Source organism: Echiichthys vipera (assembly GCF_963691815.1).
Source record: "Echiichthys vipera genome assembly, chromosome: 19".
Taxonomy (NCBI): Eukaryota; Metazoa; Chordata; class Actinopteri; order Perciformes; family Trachinidae; genus Echiichthys; species Echiichthys vipera.
Window position 1 is genome coordinate 5,706,649 of NC_139844.1, and position 25,860 is coordinate 5,732,508.

Sequence of the window (25,860 nt, forward strand, 5' to 3'; positions counted from 1 at the left end):
TTTGAAGCAGAAAAGAGAAGCCAAAGGTCTCACAGCAGATTCATCTAAAGCCACAAGTTTGAATCTGCCTTTATCCAATGTTCACTCTTCTGCTCTGGAAATGTGTGAAAATGAGCTCAACAGGACATTCCAAAAAAACAAAATAAGTCTTAATGGGAGTAATCAACTGGGGAAGTTTCATGACGATATTTATTAGTTCAAAATATTCACCTGTAGTGTCTCCACTTAATATTTTTCATTGAAACCATACTACAAGAAGCTGCATCTGTCTGTGTATGAGCACACGCTTTAAAGATGGTTTTATTCGTGTTTTAAATCATATTTCAGCACGTTGTTCTGTAGATTAATGACGATTTCTAAGTATATTTGCCGAGAATACTTTTGAATGTAGGACTCTGATAGTTTTTCAGATCATCTTTGGTTCCTTCATTGCGCGTGAACCTTTCAAGCGTTCAGGTGTTTTTGATGTACGAGCTGACAGGTGATAAATCCTTGCTTTTGCTCGTCTCGTGCACGTCCAGCGGACACAGCAGGACTCTGTGCTGTGTCTGAGATCACCATGATGAATAGGTCCGGTGCTGTCTTGAATCATTTTACTGAAGAGCAGCCGCATAAATATCTAAAGCATCTTTTTTCACTGTGAGAGAAATTATTGGACGGACGTTGAATCCCTGCAGGTGGGAACACGCTGGGATTCACTTTTAAACGGCCGCTTGATGAATGTGTGATTTACTTGGAGCTGCAGACAAAGAGTCCCTGGAGTCTTGTACGTATGAAGCCTAATTATCGCTGCTTAAGCTGATTTGTGGAGCAGCATTGATTAGTATTAGATAATGAAGAGGAGGAGATGATAAAAGGATGATAAGAAGATGATGAGATAATAACAAAGGAGCAGAAACAGACTGAACAGAGACGCAAGGAAAAGGATTTCAGGATTAATGCAGAGAGAAAAGAACTGAACACATTTTAAAATGAACGAGGTTAAATTTAGACAACAAAAGGTTACGGTTAAGTTTAGGCGTCAAAAGGTGACGTTAGGTTTAGACGACAAAAGGCGTCAGTTAAGTTTAGACGACAAAAAGCGACGGTTAGGTTTAGAAGATAAAGGGCGACGGTTAAGTTTAGAAGACAAAAAGTGTCGGTTCAGTTTAAACGTCAAAAGGTGACGGTTAAGTTAAGACGACAAAAAGCGACGGTTAAGTTTAGACGACAAGAAGCGACGGTTAAGTTTAGATCACAAAAGGCAACGGTTAAGTTTTGAAGTCAGAGGGCGACTGTTAAGTTTAGAAAACAAAATGTGTCGGTTCAGTTAAAACGTCAAAAGGTGACTGTTAGGTTTAGATGACAAAAGGCAACGGTTAAGTTTAGATGACAAAAATCGACGGTTAAGTTTAGACGACAAAAGGCGACGGTTAAGTTTAGACGATAAAAGGCGATGATTAAGTTTAGACCCCAAAAGGTGACGGTTAAATTTAGACGTCAGAAAGTGAGGGTTAAGTTCAGACGACAAAAGGCGACAGTTAAGTTTAGACGACAATAGGCTACGGTTAAGTTTAGACGACAAAAGGTGATGTTTACTTTAGATGACAAAAGGTGACGTTAGGTTTAGACGACAAAAAGTGTCGGTTCAGTTTAGACGACAAAAGTCGACGGTTAAGTTTAGACGACAAAAAGCGCCGGTTAGGTTTAGAAGATAAAGGGCGACGGTTAAGTTAAGAAGACAAAGGGCGACGGTTAAGTTTAGAAGACAAAATGTGTCGGTTAAGTTAAAACGTCAAAAGGTGACTGTTAAGTTTAGATGACAAAAGGCAACGGTTAAGTTTAGACGACAAAAATCGACGGTTAAGTTTAGACGACAAAGGCGACGGTTAAGTTTAGACGACAAAAGGCGATGATTAAGTTTAGACGCCAAAAGCTGACGGTTAACTTTAGACGGCAAAAAGCGACTGTTAAATTTAGACGTCAGAAAGTGAGGGTTAAGTTTAGACGACAATAGGCTACGGTTAAGTTTGGACGACAAAAGGCGACGGTTAAGTTAAGAAGACAAAGGGCGACGGTTAAGTTTAGAAGACAAAATGTGTAGGTTCAGTTAAAACGTCAAAAGGTGACTGTTAGGTTTAGATGACAAAAATCGACGGTTAAGTTTAGACGACAAAAGGCGACGGTTAAGTTTAGACGACTAAGGGCGATGATTAAGTTTGGACGCCAAAAGGTGACGGTTAACTTTAGACGGCAAAAGGCGACTGTTAAATTTAGACGTTAGAAAGTGAGGGTTAAGTTCAGACGACAAAAGGCGACAGTTAAGTTTAGACGACAATAGGCTACGGTTAAGTTTGGACGACAAAAGGTGATGTTTACTTTAGACGACAAAAGGTGACGTTAGGTTTGGACGACAAAAAGTGTCGGTTCAGTTTAAACGTCAAAAGGTGACGGTTAAGTTTAGACGACAAAAAGCGACGGTTAAGTTTAGATGACAAAAGGCGACGGTTAAGTTAAGAAGACAAAGGGCCACGGTTAAGTTTAGAAGACAAAATGTGTCGGTTAAGTTAAAACGTCAAAAGGTGACTGTTTAGATGACAAAAGGCAACGGTTAAGTTTAGACGACAAATATCGACGGTTAAGTTTAGACGACATAAGGCGACGGTTAAGTTTAGACGACAAAAGGCGATGATTAAGTTTAGACGCCAAAAGGTGACGGTTAACTTTAGACGGCTAAAAGCGACTGTTAAATTTAGACGTCAGAAAGTGAGGGTTAAGTTCAGACGACAAAAGGCGAAAGTTAAGTTTAGAAGAAAATAGGCTACGGTTAAGTTTAGACCACAAAAGGTGATGTTAACTTTAGACGACAAAAGTGATGTTAGGTTTAGACGACAAATATCGACGGTTCAGTTTAGACGACAAAAGTCGACGGTTAAGTTTAGACGACAAAAGGCGATGGTTAAGTTTAGAAAAAAAAAGGTGACGTAAACTTTAGACGACAAAAGGTGACTGTTAAATTTAGACGTCAGAAAGTGACAGTTAAGTTCAGACGACAAAAGGCGACAGTTAAGTTTAGACGACAATAGGCGATGGTTAAGTTTAGACGACAAAAGGTGACGGTTAAGTTTAGACGACAAAAGGCGACGGTTAAGTTTAGACGAAAAAAGGCGACGGTTAAGTTTAGACGACAAAATGCGATGATTAAGTTTAGACGCCAAAAGGTGACTGTTAAATTTAGACGTCAGAAAGTGTCGGTTCAGTTTAGACGACAAAAGTCGACGGTTAAGTTTAGAAGACAAAAGGTGACGGTAAACTTAAGACGACAACAGGCGATGGTTAAGTTTAGACAACTAAAGGTGACAGTTAAGTTTAGACGACAAAAGGCGACGGTTAAGTTTAGACGACAAAAGGCGATGATTAAGTTTAGACGACAAAAGGTGACTGTTAAATTTAGACGTCAGAAAGTGACGGTTAAGTTCAGACGACAAAAGGCGACAGTTAAGTTTAGACGGCAATAGGCGGCGGTTAAGTTTAGACGATAAAAGGTGACGTTTACTTTAGACGACAAAAGGTGACAGGTACATTTAGACGACAAAAGGCAACGGTTAAGTTTAGAAGACAAAGGGCGACTGTTAAGTTTAGAAGACAAAATGTGTCGGTTCAGTTTAAACGTCAAAAGGTGACGGTTAAGTTTAGATGACAAAAGGCGACGGTTTAGTTTAGACGACAAAAGGTGACGTTTACTTTAGACGACAAAAGGTGACTTTAGGTTTGGACGACAAAAAGTGTCGGTTCAGTTTAGACGACAAAAGTCGACGGTTAAGTTTAGACGACAAAAGGTGATGGTTTAGTTTAGACAACAAAAGGCGATGGTTAAGTTTAGGAGACAAAAGGTGGCGGTTAACTTTAGACGCATAAGGCGACAGTTAAGTTTAGACGACAATAGGCGACGGTTTAGTTTAGACGACAAAAGGTGAGGTCTACTTTTGACGACAAAAGGTGACGTTAGGTTTAGACGACAAAAAGTGTCGGTTCAGTTTAGACGACAAAAGTTGACGGTTAAGTTTAGACGACAAAAGGTGATGGTTTAGTTTAGACGACAAAAGGCAATGGTTAAGCTTAGGAGACAAAAGGTGACGGTTAACTTTAGACGACAAAAAGGGATGGTTAAGTTTAGAAACTAAAGGTGACGGTTAAGTTTAGACGACAAAAGGCGACGGTTAAGTTTTGATGACAAAAGGCGATGATTAAGTTTAGACGACAAAAGTTGACGGTTAACTTCAGACGACAAAAGGCAACAGTTAAGTTTAGACGACAATAGGCGACGGTTAAGTTTAGACGACAAAAGGTGACGTTTACTTTAGACGACAAAAGGTGATGTTAGGTTCAGACGACAAAAAGTGTCGGTTCAGTTTAGACGACAAAAGGTGATGGTTAAGTTTAGACGATAAAAGGCGACGGTTAAGTTTAGACGACAAAAGGTGACGGTTAAGTTTAGACCCTAAAGGACTTGGTTCAGATCAAGGTGATGGTTTGTCTTAGTTCTTTCAGGACATGAACACCGGTCCTCCAGGGGAAAGTCCTGTGTTTTGGGATCCATCCACCACCCTGACCTTCCTCCCAACATGGATTTTGGCGCTCTACAGTAATAAATATGTGGATTACAGATAAATAACAGTACTTTACTTTAAGAGGTAAATGTACTTACAGTGAATAAGGACCGCCTGAATGAGCAGATTGTTACAAGTTAGGACATTTCTGTTAAGCGAGGTCATTTTGGAAATTGAGGACATTTTTCATTAGAAGTGACGACACTTTTGGACCTTTAGTGAGGACATTTGAAAAAGTAGAAGTAAGGATATCTTTAGAAATCAGGGGCAGTTTTTAAAAGTGAATGTTTCTCACTTCTTCACAGGCGATTCAATGTTTTTTTATGGATGACATTTAAATAAATCACAGATTGCATTATTTCTATGCGCGTCCTCAGGTGAATAGAAACACAATAGTCAGTCCCCAAAGCAGCTCATTCATGTCTGTGAACATGAATAATTTATAATGTGTCATGTTTAAAGACCTCTGTCCAGCTCTGGGTCCAGTCAATCATTCAGGGCTTGTCCTCCTCACGCTGAGAGGGTGTGTGCTCTGGTGTGTAGATAAGACAGAGAGCAGACGGATGAAATGATTATGATTTAATATCTGATGACAGGATGATGAAAATGGAACTGTGGGGAAGCTCCACTCGTGAAACCTAAAAGAGCAGAACCGACACCTGCCTTTAAATCCCTGGATGTCTGCTCTCTGTCGGTGCAGAGTAAAGGGGGACGGAGGAGACAGAGGCTTTAAACCAGTTCAAGGTTAATTCATTAAGCAATACAGTAAATAGACATTCTAATGAAACATGCCTTATAAGTCCTTGATCTGGACGAGGTTAAAAGACTTAGGTTTAAAGAGAAATGTCTTTAAAGCTCCTGTGTGTAAAGCTTTAATGTATGAATTGGTTTTATCTCCAGTGTGTGAACGTGTTGTTCTGTCACTTCAACCATCACCTTCAGGACTTCCTGTTGTCTATAACAGCCTGTGGACAGACTTCTCTGTAAAGGACTCAGGATGATGTGAGGTTTTGCTCCAGAGTCCCTCGCCTCTCTGCAGCTCACCTACAGCCAACAGTGATGCTGAATGGAGTCGGCTAACATGAACAAATGAACCTGCACACAAGCTGTTCTTTTGTTCTACATTCTGCAGCGGCGGCCCGGAGAAGGACCTAAGATCAGACCAGAGACGGACCTAAGGTCACAACCAGAGACGGGCCTGAGGTCAGGTCAGAGATGGATCATAGACTGTATAAAAAATGGACGTAGCCTCTCTGCCGGGGCCCGTTCTCTCAACTTGATCCAATCGTACATCTTGTCGAACTTTGACGCCGCCTCATTTCCTCTTACCAAAAAAGGGCATTGAGGGGGAGGGACGTCCATCGACGGATTAGCCACGACGTATAATGGATTAGCCACATTAGCTGACATTAGCTCCACCGCCCGGGAGCTAGGCTAACAGAACACATTACCAGACACATAAATGGGAGTGGGATGTATAAGATATAAGATATGAAAGTTTGGACCCCCCCCCCAAAAAAAAAAAAAACCCCAAACAAACAACAACACCTGCTCCGGGAGTAAAGTGCAGGCAGCGTTTATGATCTATGATTTAAACTGATATTCAACACAGTACCATCCTCATAGACTGTAAAACCCGACCCTCAGTGCCCGAATCCTCCCGGTGCTCCAGATTAGCATCTAGTGTATGTGTCATTGATGGTAAGCTATATTCAAGTCATGTTGCAAGTGTGGCTATTTAATTAGCCTAACGGAGCTAACACATTGCGTTCCTAAACCATCTGTTGGTTCAGTTGATCGAAGAGAAAACCATCTTGTCACTTATGGAAACACCACCACACGAATGACCGCAGTCGAGGTCGAGATGATGGAGTTAGCATGCTAATGATGCTAATCCTGACAACTAGCCTACAAGGTGAAGTGAGGGCCAGAGGCTAGCTGTCACTCAAGAGGCCACGCCCCCAATTATTCATAAACTTTAACCTCCAATAAGATAAAAACTAGCCTGGTACAAAAAAAATCACCCCCTCAGTGTTGTCATGGAGATATGACCTAAACATACAGACTAGAATGTTTTTTTGTACCAGGTCTTAAACAGGTTTAATGATGCTGTGAAACCGGCCTGTTTAACATGGGGGTCAATGAGAAACTGCTCTATCATGAAACCTGCCCCTAGTGGACACTCAGAGAACATTTTTTGGCCTTATTGGATCAACCAGAGACAGACCTACGGTCAGACCAGAGACAGACCGAAGGTCGGCCCCCGTCCTCTAACGTTACAAATCAAGCATCACTAGATCCATGCAGCGTAGCCTAGCTACAGATGGCTGCTGGTCTCGTCAGTTCTCCCTCTCCTGATTTCTGGCGTGAACCGTTCTTGTTCTACAGCCTAGTCCGGTCATCGACTTCCTCGTTTTTACGACTTCCCCCTTGTTGCTTCCCTCAGTCTCTCTCTTCCTGATTTTGGAGGTCTGGGACCTCCTCCTAAACACCAAACACAACCGTTGTGGTCCATTTCCAGTCGCCATTTCATAAGCTATCATACAAATTTTAGTGCATAACTTGTCATCATATCTCATACGGACCTGCTGATGAGAGAATGTTGAGCTGTGTCACATACAGCAGCAGTGGACGTTAACAAGCTTTTAGAAATGAAAATATTTCAAACAAGGCAGGGAAATAAAACCAAGCAAAGCATCAAAAAATTATTTCACGCACTATGATATCATAAAAACCACAGCAACACAAATAAAAAACAATAAAAGCAACAGTGACAGAAGCCCAGCCCCCGGAGTCCCAGCGCTTTAGAGCCAGACAACTTCTGAATTTATGTTCAGAGCGGCCTGTGAGGCTGACTCAGGCTCTGCAGATGGCAACAACTCACCGGCTGACACTCGACAAACACTTACGATGCACAGGGGTTCATAATTTCCCTCGGAGCGGGGAGCCCAGTGTGTGTGTGTTTGTGTGTGTGTTCCTCCAGCACCGCCACCATGAAAGATGTTGTTTCCTGTCTGTTCGTCAGGTCATTCCTCCTGATGAACGGACACTTCCTAACCATTGAAACAGTCTGATGACGCACGACACGCTCCCTTAATGAGCAATTAACGGCTTGATTCTTGACTCGCCTTCTCAAAATATAAGACTTTAAATCCAAGGTCAGTCCTGTCTGCAGACTGTATGAAAGAAGCAGCATGCAAACAGAGACAGAAACCCAGAAAACGCCAGAATCTCCTTGTGTTTCAGGCCGTAAAGCACAGCTGACAGCCAGATCTCCCTTAGGGCGGCACATGGACTAATGGGCTTCTGAGGTGAAATTCGATTTGCAAACCATGCAAACCGCTGCAACATCCAATAAAACATACTTGAGGCACCACGGGTGTGTGTGAGAGAAATTTAGATATTCAAATATGGCTGATAATAAAGTTGTATTAGATAATAAAACAAGCAACAGTTCAGTAAGGTGGAAACGTCTGGGCTGCAACAAACTATTAATGTAACATAAGTTCAACTGACGAGTCTGAACGAATGTCACATAACACCATCCGTTCAGTAATCTGTCCATGACTGAACCTGGGCGAGTGTGTGTGACGCTACAGGAACGCCTCAGTTGAGCCATGTTTCTGTGAAAATCATGATGTTTCAGACCATAATCTCCTGCAGCTGGAGTTCATCCAGAGAACGTACGCTTGCGAGTAAAAGGACGAGTTAGCTTTAGCCTAGCTCTTAGCCCTCCACCCGTCTTTGTTTACAGTCTCAACCCGGCCTGGGAGCGTGTTTGGTAACTGCCATTGTCCTGGCCAAAGTCAATCGGAGATCAGCGATAATGATCAGAGGACTGAAGATGTCGGTTGTATAAATATCTGCAGATGGGATTGAGCCCACTGAAAGACATTTACACAGTTTTAAACAAATTAAATGTAAGTTAATACTAGAATCATCATTCTGCTGCGGTTGTTTGCATTAGAGGGTTAAATTGAGCATTTGGGAATTGAGGAGATAGAGGAGATATTACTTTTATTTCCTCCAGAAGCTGATCTATCCGTCAAGGTTGCAGATGAAGTTGTGCATCAGTTGAGTGAAGCTGAATTATGCGCTCATTAGGACTAATGGATGTGTCACCCCTCCTCGAGAGAACAAAACAACACAATCCCTTTCTCATTTCGTTTCAATCGTGTCTGTTTGCTGGTGTGAAGTTAAGGAAGGGGTCGAAATACATTCATAAATTCCACGTGTTCCAGCTCTGCTGAATGGAGAGACGGAGCGTACAGACAGCATGTGAAGAGTCACTCAGGGTCACAGAGACGAGCCGGAGCCGCTCTGACCCTTAATGTCTCAACAGGAAGCCGGTGAAAGTGTGTGTGTGTGTGTGTGTGTTTGTGTGTGAAGTGCACTAACAGCTAAGACTACACCAGCACCGCGGAATCGTTTCAGAGGAATCCAACAGAAAGTCGCTGCGTTTTTCCCCTCCAGCTGACTGCAGATGAGAGATGAAGTGACTGCAGAGGAGCTCTGGGGTGAGGGACTGTCGAAATAGGGACGAGAGATTGAGAGAGAGTCTAGAAATGAACAGGAGCAAGACGCTGAGACGAGAAGTACAACTGCATTAAAACTGTAGGAGCCTACAGGTGCACACTGCGGTGCAGGCGACCTTTACATGCATGCTACCCATAAGTCTGATGGTTTGATAACGTATTTCTCACCATATTTTATTTTGCACTGCAGTCATCTCACTCTCAAGAACATCAAGATGGTGTTTGCTCTTATGTTTGTGAATGAGTCAGAAGCAGTTTGATGGAAACACTATACTTATCTACTATACTGTACATAATTATATTAGTAAGTATTTTGTATTTTATATACTTATCTAACACACTAAACTGATAAGCCAACAGATATAAACCGGTGCCTGTGTCGGAGAGTTTTGACATTGAAATACTGGATTATTTCACGCTCCCCGCTTCATTATTTTCTTATATGGAGCACCTCTTCACATCTCAATGCTTTAGTCGTAGCTGCAGAAATTAAGTGCTTGTTTATTTATTTATTTATTCTGACTATGATGCTTGTGTGTATGGACATGACAGGGTGCAGGGGGTAAATCAACAAAAGAAACTGAGACAGACAGAAACACTTCAAGGTCACACAGCACAAACAGTGTGTGTGTGTGATGATATATAATTAATGTTTTCACTTCATCATGTTGTCATGGAGGTTTAATGGTTTAAACTTACTGGAAGGGCACTCCGATAGCACATACGTCCACCAAAACATGCCCTATGCCCCCTGTTAACGGAAGTGAAAAGTAATTAGTGTTTCTAATTGTTTATTCTGTGACCCATGCTATACCCTTCCACCAAGCTTCATGAAAATCAAACTTGTAGGTTTAATATAATCCTGCTGACAAACAACCAAATGGACAAACATAAAGATACATCACCGTCGCCTTTTGTCGTCTAAACGTAACCATCGCCTTGTGTTGGCTAAACGTAACCGTCTCCTTTCGTCGTCTAAACTTAACTGTCACCTTTTGTCGTCTAAACTTAACTGTCACCTTTTGTCGTCTAGACGTAACCGTTGCCTTGTGTTGGCTAAACTTAACCGTTGCCTTCTGTTGCCTAAACCTAACCATCGCCTTTTGTCGTCTAAACTTAACCGTTGCCTTGTGTCCTCTAAACTTAACCTCCACCTTTTGTCGTCTAAACTTAACCGTCTGTATTGTTAATGTAGCCTGGATGTTTTCATCCACCCTGACCGTCTCCCTCTGTGGACGTCTCTCTAGAAGAACGTAACAATATGCCCCCCTTTGAGCTGTCGTCACTGGCTCAAATGTGTGACGCTGCCTTGTCTCTGGGGAAGACAGTCTTCTGGTTCCAGAAACCTAAATGGATGAGTATTTTTAATTTCCCAGTGTGACGTGAGAGGAAGCTGCAGTGTCTCCTGTTCCCGCTCTGTGAGCCAGTTTGTTTACCAACAGGCAGCGACGCCGTCCGTCTAAAACACTGTTATATCAGCTTTTTAATGGGAAACTCATTTCCTGATCACACAGCTGCGGGCATCGATCTGGCTGTTTGTCCAACCCTGATGGCCTCTAATGAGCCCCTAACGACACTAAAGGCCACTAACGAGCCCTTAACGGATCCTAACTTGCCTGAAGGTCCTTGACGAGCACAACGAGCCAAATGGATAATTAGCATAATGATTGGAGTGGTTACTGGAGCCACAGTCACAGCCTATCAGGATGATGCACACTAACAGTGAGCTGAGTGCTGCTGGGGGCCAAACCTGTAATAAAGTAGTGAAACAGTGACAGTACGGAAGACAACGCACTGCAGATATGAGAACAATAGATCCTCCTGAGTCTGGGGGACTTTTATTTTTACTGGACTCACATGAACCTCTGCCACACTCGACATGAACCTACGACAAACAACAACCTTTTTCTAATCCTAACCAAGTCGTCTTGATGCCCAGGGGCGCAGTAATGGGGGGAAAAGTTAGCATGATTCTAAGAGCCCATGACTGACAGGGGCCCTAAAATATTAGAACATGAGGAAATTTTATTAAATGAGCCTGTCATCTGTAATCAATGATTTCCATTAATAAAATGTTTTATATTGAGTGAAATAAATAAAATTAACGGTTAATTTCACTGTTTTCTGACAAAAAGTAACAATTTCAAACCTCTGTATGCCCTGTTTAGGTTACACTAAATATTCATAACTGTATTGTTTAGTTTACACAGAACAGATTTAAAAAAATTTAAATCTCTTTTTCATCATCATCATTGAGATGGCGCAGCGCTAGTGGCAGCCTGTTACAGCAGCTCTCGCTCACGTTTGAGCTCTTTCCGTTCTAGTTTTGTCTTTCTCCTACTTTTAATATATTTTTCTAGGTGTTTGGGTTTTTGAATGTGCCGGTGCACCATAGAGACCAAAGTCGCCGCATTTACTTTGGCCTTTCTTTTGTTTTTCTGTATATTTTACGTCTGTGTCTGGGGCTCGCAGTCGCAGCCATGGCCCTATTATTTACACTAGGGATCAGCTTTTGACGCTCCGCAACACAGCGGTGCTGCCCCACGAGAGACCCAATGTTCCCCGTGAACTGAAGAAGAGGAGAAGGGGGAGCCGTGCCGGGGAGCCGTGCCGGGGCTTTGCGCCGCGCCAGGAGGAGGAGAAACAGACTCGTCGTCCTGTCCATCATCATGGGGAATGTGAGATCTCTCCCCAATAAGATGGATGAGTTAGCGGCGTTGACTCGGCACCAGAGGGAGGAGACAACCATCATTGCGTTCACAGAGACATGGCTGACTACACTGACTCCAGACACGGCCGCTGCGCTGGACAGCTTCAAGCTGCTGTGGGGGACCAAAAGTGGGCAAATGACCTGAACTTATTCTTCAATAGATTTAATCCGTTATCCGTCCCTCCCTCAGCCCAGTCCTCAATGCTGCAGCCCCCATCGCTTCACCCCCTATCTCCACCTCCTGCTCTACAGCACTCAGCACGCAGCCACCACCCAGTGCTTAACCCATGAACCCAACCCCCACACCCTAAAGCACACAGCCTCCCTGCTCCAACCTGTCCCTCACAACAACCCAAGTGAGAAACCAGCTCCGGAGGATCAAGGCAAGGAAGGCAGCAGGTCCAGATGGCCTCAGCTCCAGGCACCAGAAGTCCTGCGCAGACCAGTTAAACAGGATTGTTGAATGCATGTTCAACCTGAGCCTAAAGCAGGTGAGGATCCTTGTACATCTCCACCCCCTGGTTAGCCCATCGATGGACCCGCTTCAGTTTGCCTACCAGCCTGGCATCGTGGTGGACGACGTCGTTATCTTCCTTCAACACTGAGCTCTATCTCACCTGGAGAAGCCTGGGAGCACTGTAAGAATCATGTTTTTGATTTCTCTAGTGCTTTCAACATGATACAGCCTGCACTTCTGAGGGATAAGCTGGAGCACACAGGAGTGGACTGTCACCTCACATAATGGATTTTGGACTCCGTTCCTCTTCACCCTCTATACTGCAGAATTCTCACACAATTCACCAACCTGTCACCTGCAGAAGTCCGTTGAAACTCTGCAATAGTTGGCCTCATCAAAGAGGGGGACGATAGTGAGTACAGAGGACTGACGCAGGACTTTGTGGACTGGTGCAAGCGGAACTGCCTTCAGATCAACGCCGGGAAAACAAGAGAACTAGTGATGGATTTCGGCAGGAAAACATCCCCCCCCCCCGACACATGAACATCCAGGGAACGGACATGGATATGGTGACATCTTACAAGTACATGAGTGTTCACCTGAACAATAAACTGGACTAGACACACTACACAACAGCACTATACAAGAAAAGCCAGAGCAGACTCTATCTGCTCAGGAGACTGAGGTCCTTTGGGGTGCAGGGGGCACTCCTGAAGACCTTTCATGACACTGTGGTGGCATCAGCCATTTTCCATGGAGTGTTCTGCTGGGGGAGCAGCATCTCTGCGGCTGACAGGAAGAGACTTGACAGACTGATCCGGAAGGCCAGCTCTGTCCTGAGATGCCCCCATGACTTTGTGGAGGTGATGGGAGAGAGGAGGATGGCAAAGCTGTCATCCATGATGGAGAATGACTCTCACCCGCTGTAGGAAACTTTAACAGCACTGTAGAGCTCCTTTAGCGACCGACTGTGTCACCCAAAGTGTGTGACAGAGGTCTTTCCTTCCTGTAGCTGTCAGACTGTACAATCAGCACTGCTCCCAGTAGACCACACACACAAAAACAATAATTACAAATAATGACAATTTCAATCATAATGTGCAATACTTTTATTTTACCTCTGTGCCTTAGTGTGAATTTGTAAATAATTTAAAATACTTAAAATTCTGTATATATCGTTCCTGTTATTCTTATATTTATGTTTAGATTATTTATTATATTTTTTTCTACAATTTATTGTTTCTTATTGATACTTCCTCTATGTGTGCTATCCACTTTGATGTTGTGAATAATAAATTTCCCCTCTGTGGGACTAATAAAGGAATATCTTATCTTAAAAATTCCTTCATGTTGACTTTGCCATACTATTCAACATTTGAATCAAAACATAGAATTGGGCACTCGTTTTGATTAATAATTAATTCATTTTTATCAAAAAAAGGTCTATTTTAATTTAAAAATATAATACATAGGTAATTTTAGATGGTACTTGTATGGCATATTCTTTTTTAAAATGAATATAAATATGGAAAATCATGTGTTATTTTTTACAATAATTTCTAGTTCATGTGACTGTGTCCAAATTATCTAGAAAAGTCAAAAAGATGTCAGCTGGTCATCTGCCCCCATGCCTCAGAACTTTTCTGTTGGAAACCCTTAACTTTACCCTGAATCACATTCAGGACAACAACATTAATTTGGAAACATTTTTCTGTTCTAAACTTATTTTCTTGTCACAATAATTATGCTTTAGATTTTTTTGTCAGAGCTGCTGATTTTCTGACATTTTTTTAATATCCTGTACGTATAATTTTTGTGATATCTCAAAAATAAAGCTATATTGTGAAACAAAAAAATGTCTTATGTCAGTTCCGTTTGCTACCTGTAGTAAAGGTTTACTTTAAACTCTCACCTTTTCTTGAGCAATATTTCAACTCTTGAACCCTAGAGTAATTTAGCAAAATTTGTTTGGGGGGCCCGGCGTGACATCCTTTCATGGGGCCCAAAATCCCTGGCGGCACCCTGTTGATGCCTAACCCTCACCACCACACCAAGGCCAGTGGAGTTCCCAGGGCATTTTGACTGGGGTGGCCTAGGCAAAGGTTTATTAACCAATGCAGAGATGATTCACTTTTGAATCCATTGTAATGTTTTTATTCAAGGCAGAGTCGATACAACCTAAAACAGCACTCACATGCAGGTACCAAACCATTCGATGTTTTCTATTCCACTTCCACCTAACACATTCTCGGGGAAGCCTTTTTTTTTGTTTCCATGACAACAGCAAAGCAAATGCTAACTGCTGGTTGGTTTCCAGCATAGATTGTATAAAAAAAATGGACGTAGCCTCTCTGTCGGGGCCCATTCTCTCAACTTGATCCAATCGTACTCAACTCTGGGAGTCACCATCTTGTCAGACTTTGACACAGTGTGGAACCTTCCTAACAAAGAAGACTTTTGGAGTGCAGCCTGGGCATGTGGAAAGGTGTGAAGGTCTTCCATCTTGGATTGAGGTTTAAAGGACTGACTGTAAGAGTTCTTACGCCCACCTCACAGACCCAGCACAGCAAAAAACACACAGTAATGCAGGACTCCACCGATATCCAATCAAAAGGTGAGCCACTAAACCCATTGTTGAGAGACTGACTCTTAGCTCACCAACATTATGACCAGCCAGTGTAGGAACCAAGGACTGCAGGTCACCTCGTCCTGACAGTAGAGAGAACGAAACAATGTGCAGCCCTGTCTCTTCTCTGTGTGACATGGAAATGGAATCCATTTTCTTCTATTTTTCTCGCTTTGTTCAGGAAATCGACTTTCAGCTTTTCTGGCATTAAAGTATTGACGATGGGGGATTTTCTGAAGAGGAAATTTGCCACTCCTGCCTTTTGGAGTGATGGTAAAGCACGAGACGGCTCATTCTGAAAGGTGGAGGCTGGTCCGAGGTAAGGATATCTAAAGACTGTACGAGATGAAGAGAAACAAGGATGTAGAAAAAAGTCGTGAAGTGGAATGAGAAAGAGAGGATTAAAGGAGAAGAAGAAGATATGAGGAGAGAAAAGTGATTGGTTAAGACAAGATTGGAGCAAAAGAGCGATCAATGGAAAGCAGAAAGGGGAGGTCATCCCAAACATATGCAGACAGTCCCTCCTCACAGGAGGCCAATCAGAGACCATGAACCAACCATGTGTGGGACATTTCCGCCGACAGACCCGTCCACAAGATATCCGTTCTTTAAGTTTTGATGTAATGCCCTTTCAAAGCACTACTTTCTGCTCGAGGCCTCATATTTCTACCACAGTGCTGTGTTCCTGTTGTTTGAACACATCTGAATCATTTAACCTCTTTCCTGTCGATGAAAAGGTGTCTCTGAAGAAAGAAGTGATGGTAAAAAGGTTCCCCAGATTTTGCAATGTTCAGAAACATACAGAAAATATTGTTTTGAAATTGTGTTACGTCATGACTTAAAGACCCTATTGAAGGTGTGTATGAACCCTCACAGTCCAGAAAAAGAAAGTGTTTATTCACTGTGCCGTTTTTCAGTCCCTGCGTCCACAGGCTGATCCATGACTCACTGGCATCAGGGTTACAGTACATCAGAGGAGGCTGCACAGTCAAGACTATTACATTCTCCACATGCTGAGAGCTTTGCAAACATCCTGAACTGCAATTATGGCTCTTTTGGAAAAGCCTTTCCACAAAGAAAAGCAAACTTTTTGACACCAGATAGGTAGCTATGGTAACAAACGATGTTGGTGGAGATAAAGTGGTGAAGTACAGTAGCCGGTTGGATTACAAAGCCTTTCTGTGGAACATGTCAACATGTGAAAAGCCTCAGAGGAATGAGTCAGTGAATGAGGACAATATAACTTTTAAAGGGGACGTACTGTATCTGTGCCATGTCTGAAGAAGCTCAGCGCCTCAGCCTCACCGAGCAGCCTGTTCTTAGTCATTGCTCATACTTCATTATAATTCATATCAAACTAATGTTAGCGTATTCTCAACAACGGGTTCATTCAAGTGGGATAATAAAAGATATGTAGTTCAATTAACGGCAACTGGTAAGTGATCATGACAGTTGAGTTTAGATGACGGTCTGCTCTTAACCGTCTACACTTAATCTTCGCCCCTGTGTCGTCTAAACTTGAGCGTCACCTTTTGTCGTCTAAACTTGAGCGTCGCCTTTTGTCGTCTAAAATTAACCATCGCCTTTTGTTGTCTAAACTTGACCGTCGCCTTTTGTCGTCTAAAATGAACCGTCGCCTTGTGGCGTCTAAACTTGACCGTCGCCTTGTGTTGTCTAAACTTGACCGTTGCCTTTTGTCGTCTAAACTTGACCATCGCCTTTTGTCATCTAAAATGAACTGTCCCCTTTTGTCGTCTAAACCTGACCGTCACCTTGTGTCGTCTAAAATTGACCGTCGCCTTGTGTCGTCTAAATTTGACCGTCGCCTTTTGCTGTCTAAACTTGACCGTCACCTTGTGTTGTCTAAGCTTGACCGTCACCTTTTGTCGTCTAAACTTGACCGTCGCCTTGTTTCGTCTAAAATGAACCGTCGCCTTTTGTCTTCTAACCTTGACCGTCGCCTTTTGTCGTCTAAAATTTACCGTTGCCTTGTATCATCCAAACTTGACTGTCGCCTTTTGTCGTCTAAACTTGACCGTCACATTTTGTCATCTAGAATTAACCGTCGCCTTGTGGCTTCTAAACTTGACCGTCCCCTTTTGTCGTCTAAACTTGACGGTCACCTTGTCTCGTCTAAACTTGACCGCCGCCTTTTGTTGTCTAAACTTGACCGTCACCTATTGTCGTCTAAACTTGACTGTCGCCTTTTGTTGTCTAAAATTAACCGTCGCCTTTTGTTGTCTAAACTTGACCGTCACCTATTGTCGTCTAAACAAGACTGTCGCCTTTTGTTGTCTAAACTTGACCGTCACCTTTTGTTGTCTAATCTTGACCGTCGCCTTGTGTCGTCTAAACTTGACCGCTGTTTGTGTCTTTTATTTGTGTCTTTTTTCTCCTATTTCTTACGTTAATATCACCTTTGGTTTCGGAATTATACAGATTGCATTGGTGTTACATTCGTTTTAATTCCAGAAAAGATATAAAATATAATTTCAACAGCCGATTCATGTTTATTATGACTTCAATCCAGGTTATGCTTGTATTAACTGCCAGGATGTGAAACTGTATTTATGTAACTGTGACTGTTTACAGAGTCTTGTATTTCCACCAGGATATCTTCTGTCATATTACAGTTTGATTACTCATCCTTAAATAAACCCATCTTTCTCTTCCTGCTGTATTTTATTCAGAGACACAAACAGGAACACAGTGAGGTCGTATCAGCCTGAGGGTCCACAGCATAGCACGTCACCCATAAATCTGACATTACAATGTGTTATTGATATACCTGTAATGACTTATTGATTATTTATGTCATGTAGCATATCGGGTCCAAGCTGACTCTCTGTTGCGGGTGTGTTTTTTTTAGTAACTATGAGAAAGTCTGGAGCAAAAAATCCCTGCAAAGTATTTTTATTTTTTATCGTATAAAAATAACGACGGCAACAGCTGTGTTGAAACTGCACAGAGACAAACCCACAACAAAAGTCCTAAACACTGTCATGAAATAACATTTTCTTTCAACTAAGGAATCTATGGACCTTTTGACAAAATTAAGCGAATGAAGGATTTACAGACATAGCTTAAATATGATCACATTTGACACATTTCAGCACGATTTTACTACAAAATATGAAGTAATTACTGTATACGTTGCTTCAATACAGTAAATATTCATGTTTAGATATTACAAAGAAACAAAGATGCAGAAAGTCTACAAGGTCATGTCGAGATTGTAACCCAAGATTTGAGAAAGTCTAGCGAGATGGTTACAGTTCAATGGTTTAAGTAAGTTTCTGCAGGCCAGTGAATGAGGGCGGACATGTTTAATCTCTATTCAGAATGGCCCTCCACTGCCTGCAGGCCATAGATCCTCCACCAGGGAGCAGATAACTAACATGTTTGATAATGCACAACAGGGGCATGTTCAGGCCTGACAAAAGGTATCACGGTGGTGGTGCATTGAGCACCCTGTTCGCTCAGTCGCTGCTGATTAGATAACACCTTGGACACACCCAGCCAACATGCCTTAAAACCTCTTTCACAACGTTTCCAAACTGTAGCAAAATGCTGTTTTCAGATTGAGCAGGTTTTTGAGGACAGTATTGATCATGTGGATGACTTGAAGGATGCACAAAATCGTTTATCAAATATGATATGAATGGTGTTATGTGTGCTGCAGCATTAAATGCTCCCTAAAAACAAATACATAAAGTCAATAGATACAGTCACAGCCCCAGTGGAAAGCTGCATTGTGTTTCTCTCTTCCAGGGCCAGTTTCATTTATCTGCATCTGTCCAAGTGTTCCCAAAAATGCTGCACGCCCCTTCATATAAAAATAAATCACTGCTTAAGTTCTCCTGTTGCACCGAAGCACCGGAGCAGTTTTCCAGATGAATCATTGATCATTATTGTTGGAACAGGCCCCTTTACCCAACAAAACATACTGATAGAAACTTTTATTAACTTTGTTTTAGTTGTCATTTTATGTTGGCTTGAGGCCTACAACGGTTACAATGGTTGTGATGGTTACGATGGTTAAGATGGTTATGATGGTTACAAGGATTATGATGGTTATGATGGTTACGATCATTTTGATGGTTGGGATGTTTACGTTGGTTATGTTGGTTACAATGGTTACAATGGTTATGATGGTTGTGATGGTTCCGATAGTTCCGTTGGTTATTATGGTTGTGATGGTTGTGATGGTTATGATGTTATAATGGTTAAGATTGTTATTATGGATACGATGGTCATGATGGTTGTGATGGTTACGATGGTTATGATGGTTGTTATGGTTAAGATGGTTATGATGGTTGTGATGGTTATGATGGTTATGATGGTTGTGATGGTTACCCTGGTTATGATGTTAACGATGGTTACAATGGTTATGATTCTTGCAATGGTTGTGATGGTTATGATGGTTGTAATAGTAACGATGGTTATGATGTTTACGGTGGTTATGATTGTCGTGATGGTTACGATGGTTATTATGGTTACAATGGTTATGATGTTTATGATGGTTATGATGGTTGTGATGGTTACCATGGTTATGATTGTTACAATGGTTATGATGGCTTTGATGGTTATGAGGGTAACAATGCTTATGATGGTTGTGATGGTTACGATGGTTATGATGGTTGTGATAGTTACGATGGTTTTAATGGTTACGATGGTTATGAAAGTTGTAATGGTAAAGATTGTTAGTATGGATACAATGGTCATGATGGTTGTGATGGTTACGATGATTATGACGGTAGTGATGGTTACGATGATTATGACGGTAGTGATGGTTACGATGGTTATGATGGTTGTGATTGTTACCCTGGCGATGATGTTAATGATGGTTATTATGGTTAAGATTGTTGCGATGGGTATGATGGTTGTGATGGTTACGATGGTTGTGATAATTGTGATGTTTACGATGGTTGGGATGGTTACAGTGGTTACAATGGTTATGATGGTTATGATGGTTGTGATGGTTTCGATGGTTATGATTGTTGTGATGGTTACGATGGTTATTATGGTTACAATAGTTATGATGTTTATGATGGTTATGATGGTTGTGATGGTTACCATGGTTATGATTGTTACGATGGTTGTGATGTTACAATGGTTGTGATGTTACGGTGGTTATGATGGTTACGATGGTTACGATGGTTACAATGGTTGTGATTGTTATAATGGCTTTGATGGTTATGATGGTTGTGATGGTTATGATGGTTACGATGGTTGTGATGGTTACGATGGTTATTATGGTTACGATGGTTATGATGGTTACAATGCTTATGATGGTTGTGATGGTTACGATGGTTATGATGCTTGTGAAAGTTACGATGGTTTAAATGGTTACGGTGGTTATGAAAGTTGTAATGGTAACGATTGTTATTATGGATACAATGGTCATGATGGTTGTGATGGTTAGGATGGTTATGATGGTTGTGATGGTTACGATGGTTATGATGGTTGTGATGGTTACCCTGGTGATGATGTCAACGATGGTTATTATGGTTATGATTGTTGCAATGGTTATGATGGTTGTGATGGTTACGATGGTTGTGATATTTGTGATGTTTACGATGGTTGTGATGGTTGTGATGCTTACAGTGGTTACAATGGGTATGATGGTTGTGATGGTTATGATAGTTATGATGGTTGTGATGGTTATGAGGGTTGTAATTGCACTTGACGTTACCGCTTGCCCCAAACTGAAAATCTGACAGAGATGACAGAATTAGAACTAAATTGTGTCCAGAAAGACGAACAAAGAATAACCCTCTTTCCGTCTCTGCACCTGCTGTGATTTTATTATCTGTCCATTCAGGTCGAGGTAGGGTTGTACCACTCCTCCATGTGGACTTGGTAGACACCTGACCTGTGTGTGTGTTTGAATATGGAGTCAGCCAGCTCACAGATCCTCCTGATTCAAAAGGGCACTGCTCTTAGTATGTGTGTGTGTGTGTGTGTGTGTGTGTGTGTGTGTGTGTGTGTGTGTGTGTGTGTGTGTGTGTGTGTGTGTGTGTGTGTGTGTGTGTGTGTGTGTGTGTGTTTGTGTGTGTGTGTGCGCGTGTGTGTGTGTGACTGAATGAATGTAAAGCAGTAGGTGTTGCCTTTCCTTGAATAAATAAAGGTGTAGAAAACATTCAAGGAGTTTTAAATCCACTATGTGTGATAAATAGAAGCTTCAGATGGTGATGCTTTTTCAGTTGCATAATCACTCAAGGTTCAGACTTTGTGTTTCCGCACTGTATTCATCAGCCCAAGAATCAAACTGTATAATGACAAGTTTTTGATACTGTTTGACTGAGGAACCCAAGGCCGTTTCACCTGCACACACCAGCTATGAAGGATATACAGTATATGAAAAAAGCCCAAAGGACAAACCTTCAGAATATGAAAGTTAAAGGAATTTGTATATTGAATAATTAAAAATGAAATGGTTTCGCTCAGAAATCTTGCACACTAAGTCTGATACTGTAAATTCTGCATCAAGGTATTGTCAAAACTCTATCTATCTATCTATCTATCTATCTATCTATCTATCTATCTATCTATCTATCTATCTATCTATCTATCTATCTATCTATCTATCTATCTATCTATCCATCTATCTATCTATCTATCTATCTATCTGTCTATCTGTCTATCTATCTATCTATCTATGTATCTATCTATCTATCTATCTATCTATCTATGTATGTATGTATGTATGTATGTATGTATGTATCTATCTATCTATCTATCTATGTATGTATGTATGAATGTATGTATGTATGTATCTATCTATCTATCTATCTATCTATCTATCTATCTATCTATGTATGTATGTATGTATGTATGTATGTATGTATGTATCTATCTATCTATCTATCTATCTATCTATCTATCTATCTATCTATGTCATTTACCCTAAAAAACAATCGTCAGATGCAAATAGACAAAGTCAAACACCTAAATATGTATTTTGGATGTTTTTGTCCCACTAGTTTGAAAGAAGACATGTTATGAGGACGGGCAACAATGGTGATGGTTAAGTTTAGTCGACAAAAGGCAACGGGTAAGTTTAGACGACAAAAGGTGTCGCTTAAGTTCAGACGACAAAAGGCGACTGTTAAGTTTAGACGACAGAAGGTGACGGTTTAGTTTAGACGACAAAAGGCGACTGTTAAGTTTGGACAACAAAAGGTGATGGTTAAGTTTAGACACTAACCTGGTTCAGATCATATAAAGGTGGTGGTTTGTTTCTCAAGGTGAAAGTCCTGTGCTTCGGGACCCGTCCACCACCCCAATTCTCCTCCCAACGTGGATTTTGGCGCTCTGATACTACGTAACCTGATATCCTTCTTTGCTCTGGGCGTAATTTCTACAGTAATTAATGCGTGGATTACATATGAGTATTACTATAGCAGTTATATGTACGAACAGTGACTAAGGACAGCCTGTCAGGTTGGACATCAGGACAGATGGCAGATGTAACTTCACTTGTGTGAATGAACATTGTGTCCCCATCCAGCTCAATCACACATCTCTGTCTAATTAGGAATTTGAAATGAGGCGCTATGATTCCACATAAAGAATAATTACGGTTAGAGTGACACAGTCCTATTGTTATCTCTCTTTGTCCTCCGTTCTGTAGCCACCGATGTTTCTCATTAACTGACAAAGAGCCTGGAGCTACTAATGCTGTCAAAAGGAAAATTATATAATTATTAGATGATTTATGTTTTGTTTCAGTCCAGAAAATCTGAAAGTGGATGAAGGGCTCATTTCATAATGGTTTTTACTCCTTTATTAATGTGGCAGCCTATTTGAGGTCTGTTTATTCATAGATCCATGTTGAAGTGTAGCCAAAACAGCCTGAGGCCCCTCAGCATCACAGGAAGAAGACGTGTGTTTCTCTCGGTAGCTTTGGGAGGTGGAAGGTCAGATGAAATAGACAAAGACGGCTCAATGTTGTTGCTGTTCACCGAAGCAATGCACCATGGGAGGTGACCTGCACTGTCGAGCAAGCTGTGCCCTGCAGAACTTCTGCAAGGTGTTTTACCTGATTTGGGGTTTTGAGGATGATTGAATCATCCTTAAGTCAGTCTTGCTCTGATATTTTCCGATGATCATTTCTTTTATTCATCAAAAAACTATAACAAGTCAGAAACATGTTAACAGGGACGAGGGGACCGTAGTACAGACGCTCTGATGGAGAAGGTGGAAATAAAGGCAGATTTTCTGAAGTCTGTTATAGATATACAGGCTAAAGGATGAGTCACACCAGCATTTACACAGAAATCAGTTGTCAAAGTGATTAAACCCAGTCTCGTAAAATGATGATAACATACCACTCAACTTCGTGCGTCCTGCGTTCTCGATCATGATTAGATGTATTCGTGACTTGTAAAAAGTGTTCCTAATCACTGTAGGTCCGCACAGTAACATTAAGTTTGGTATAAAACCGTTCAGTGAACTGCGTTAAATACTTAAAGGGACACTTTGCTGATTTTCAATCAGCCTCTGTGTCATGGCAGTGTGTGCAGAAAAGGTGTTCGTGAATCAGCTGATATTCGTTCTGCTAAAGTCCCGTTGCTCCGTGACCTGCAGCCAAACGCCGTTCATCTGCACATATGGCATGCCATGACAGACAGCTGAATTTAATTCAGCAAAATCTTTCTCCAACCTACAAGCTAACCCAAACATTATCTTTTTTTTTTAAACTTAACCAAGTAGATTTGTTGCAATTAACAACATTAACCACATGTTTAAAACACAACGTGCACCTGTTGTATGTCGTATGAGAACAAACATTTTAGGAGAAGGGAACATTTCGGCAAATGTTCCAACCTAACTGCAGACCTTTAGAGCAATCTGTGTGAATTTGGGGGTTGAACTCGAGCAAACTGTCCTGATAGTGCTGACCTCTGAGGGAGCAGAGAATCACAGAAATCTGTATTCAGAAAATTGTACAAATATGTTCAGCGTTAACTATGTGAACTTGTTGTCCGGTTAATGACACTGCTACTGTCACCTGCTGCAGCAACTAATACACTTATTGACAAGATTCCAGAGCCAAGTATAAGAACCATGCACCTCTAAATTTTTAAAGTCAAGTTCATTAAAGTTAAGGAAATCTTTCAGCATCACATTAACTCCTTGAGTGTGGAATTTTGAAGTTACTTGTTGCTCTGTAGATTTCTGATGGATGTATGTCGCTGTGTTTCTGGCAGGTATAGGGCCATCGTAAACCCGATGGACATCCAGACGTCCAGCGCCGTCTTCTGGACGTGTCTGAAGGCTGTTTCTATCTGGCTGGTGTCTGTCCTGCTGGCTGTTCCTGAGGCTATTTTCTCTCAAGTTGTTGCCATGCAGGTAGAATACACATACTAAAAACACAACAAATACTTCTGTAGTACCACTATTACAATAAACTAAAACTATAACAGCTCTAAGAGAGGGCAGACCTCTGTCAGGGCCATACCCTATTACTCAATGTTTATGAAAGTAACAAATCATTTTTGTATCCGCCCCATGATTCAGTTCTGCTCTCAAATCAGATGCTCCACCCTTCCTCCAAGATTCCTGAAAATCAGCTCTGTAATCCTGCTGACAGACACATAAATAAACCAGACCATTGTGGAGAGAATATTGTCATCTGCATGTTTTTTAAATGTTTTCATAATTTTTAAAAAACTCAGATTATTATGATTGTTGTTATATCCACTGCATGACACTCTTTCTTTGAAGATATCATTTAAACAATTGCATGACGGTACGTTGCGTACTACGATGCTAACAGCATCTGTGCTTCCATAAACATATTTAAATGCACATTTTGAAGATTTGCATAAGAAGATTCACATAAGAACATGCTCAATGTGAGATGGAAACATTTGCTGGGTATGTTCTGACCTAGCGAACATTATACTCACGTGACTGATCAGCTGTTAACATAAAATACAGTATCTGACAATGAAAGAACGATTAAAACAAGATCTTTCTACATTTTCCTCTGGTGGATGTTTAGATGTGAAGCCACTTGTTTTTTGTTTCCAGTTATCAACCTTAACTGGAGGATTAGAGCGGCATGTATCCTATCAGGGGCCTTATTCACAAACATTTGATCTCAGCACTAAGAGTTCTCCTAAGGAGCACTTAAAGTTCTTAGTTCTCCTAAGATAAGACTAGAGGGCGGGGTTGACCTTGTAGGCCTACTGACAAGTCTGGCAGCTAATTAGACAATCAGTGGATATGTAGGCCTATATAAGAAGCATTTTAATTCTAGGGCTAGAATAACCATGGCAGATACGGACACATCCGCTCCGCCATAACACTAGAGAAAACCAAACTGGACCAATGACCAACTCCTATTCCTCGCTCAACTTGATGAAAGGATGAAAGGAAAGATGATATCAAAGGAAAGTTTGGAGTTGGGATCTCTACAAGAACAAAAAAAGAAGCATGGCAAACTATCTGCATACATGTCAATGCTGCCTTTGCTATCCTGCAGCTGCATTTTTCCGGTGGTCAAACAGCAGAGTTGTACCAACTTTAATCTGTGGTGATATTGGGTGGTTTTTATTGGTTGGTGATGTGACGTCATCCCTGACCAATGTCACCCCCATTAAGGCGCTACATTTTAAAACATTCACTATCACTCTCCAAAATGTTGACTGCAGCAGCCGTGCTCCTTTCTCATTTACTCTGAGTCAGTTTTTTTTATAGATTTAGTAGCTACTTAAGCGCTAAAATGCTTTATGAGGAGTCCTACAATTAAGAGTGAAAAACACCTTTTTTTTAAGTGTTTCTCCTAAATCAGCAAGTTAGGACCTACTCTGAGCCTTAACATGTTTCGATAATACGGCCCCTAATCTTCAAGTCTTGACATGACACCCTTTCAAAATACTATTTCCTGTCCAAACACTCAAACTAAACAAATAAAACCTGTGAACCTTTTA

At 41.4% G+C, this 25,860-nt stretch overlaps 1 protein-coding gene across 1 annotated transcript in view; it reads left to right on the top strand.

Moving 5' to 3' along the window:
- nmbr (neuromedin B receptor) overlaps positions 1-25,860 on the top strand; it is a gene marked incomplete at both ends in the record, with an annotated part of 53,631 nt that overhangs the window by 2,487 nt on the left and 25,284 nt on the right. Inside the window, one exon of the mRNA XM_083934408.1 lies at positions 24,133-24,274. Within this exon, the coding sequence (XP_083790534.1) occupies positions 24,133-24,274 (142 nt within the window). The remainder of the gene's footprint in view (positions 1-24,132; positions 24,275-25,860) is intronic.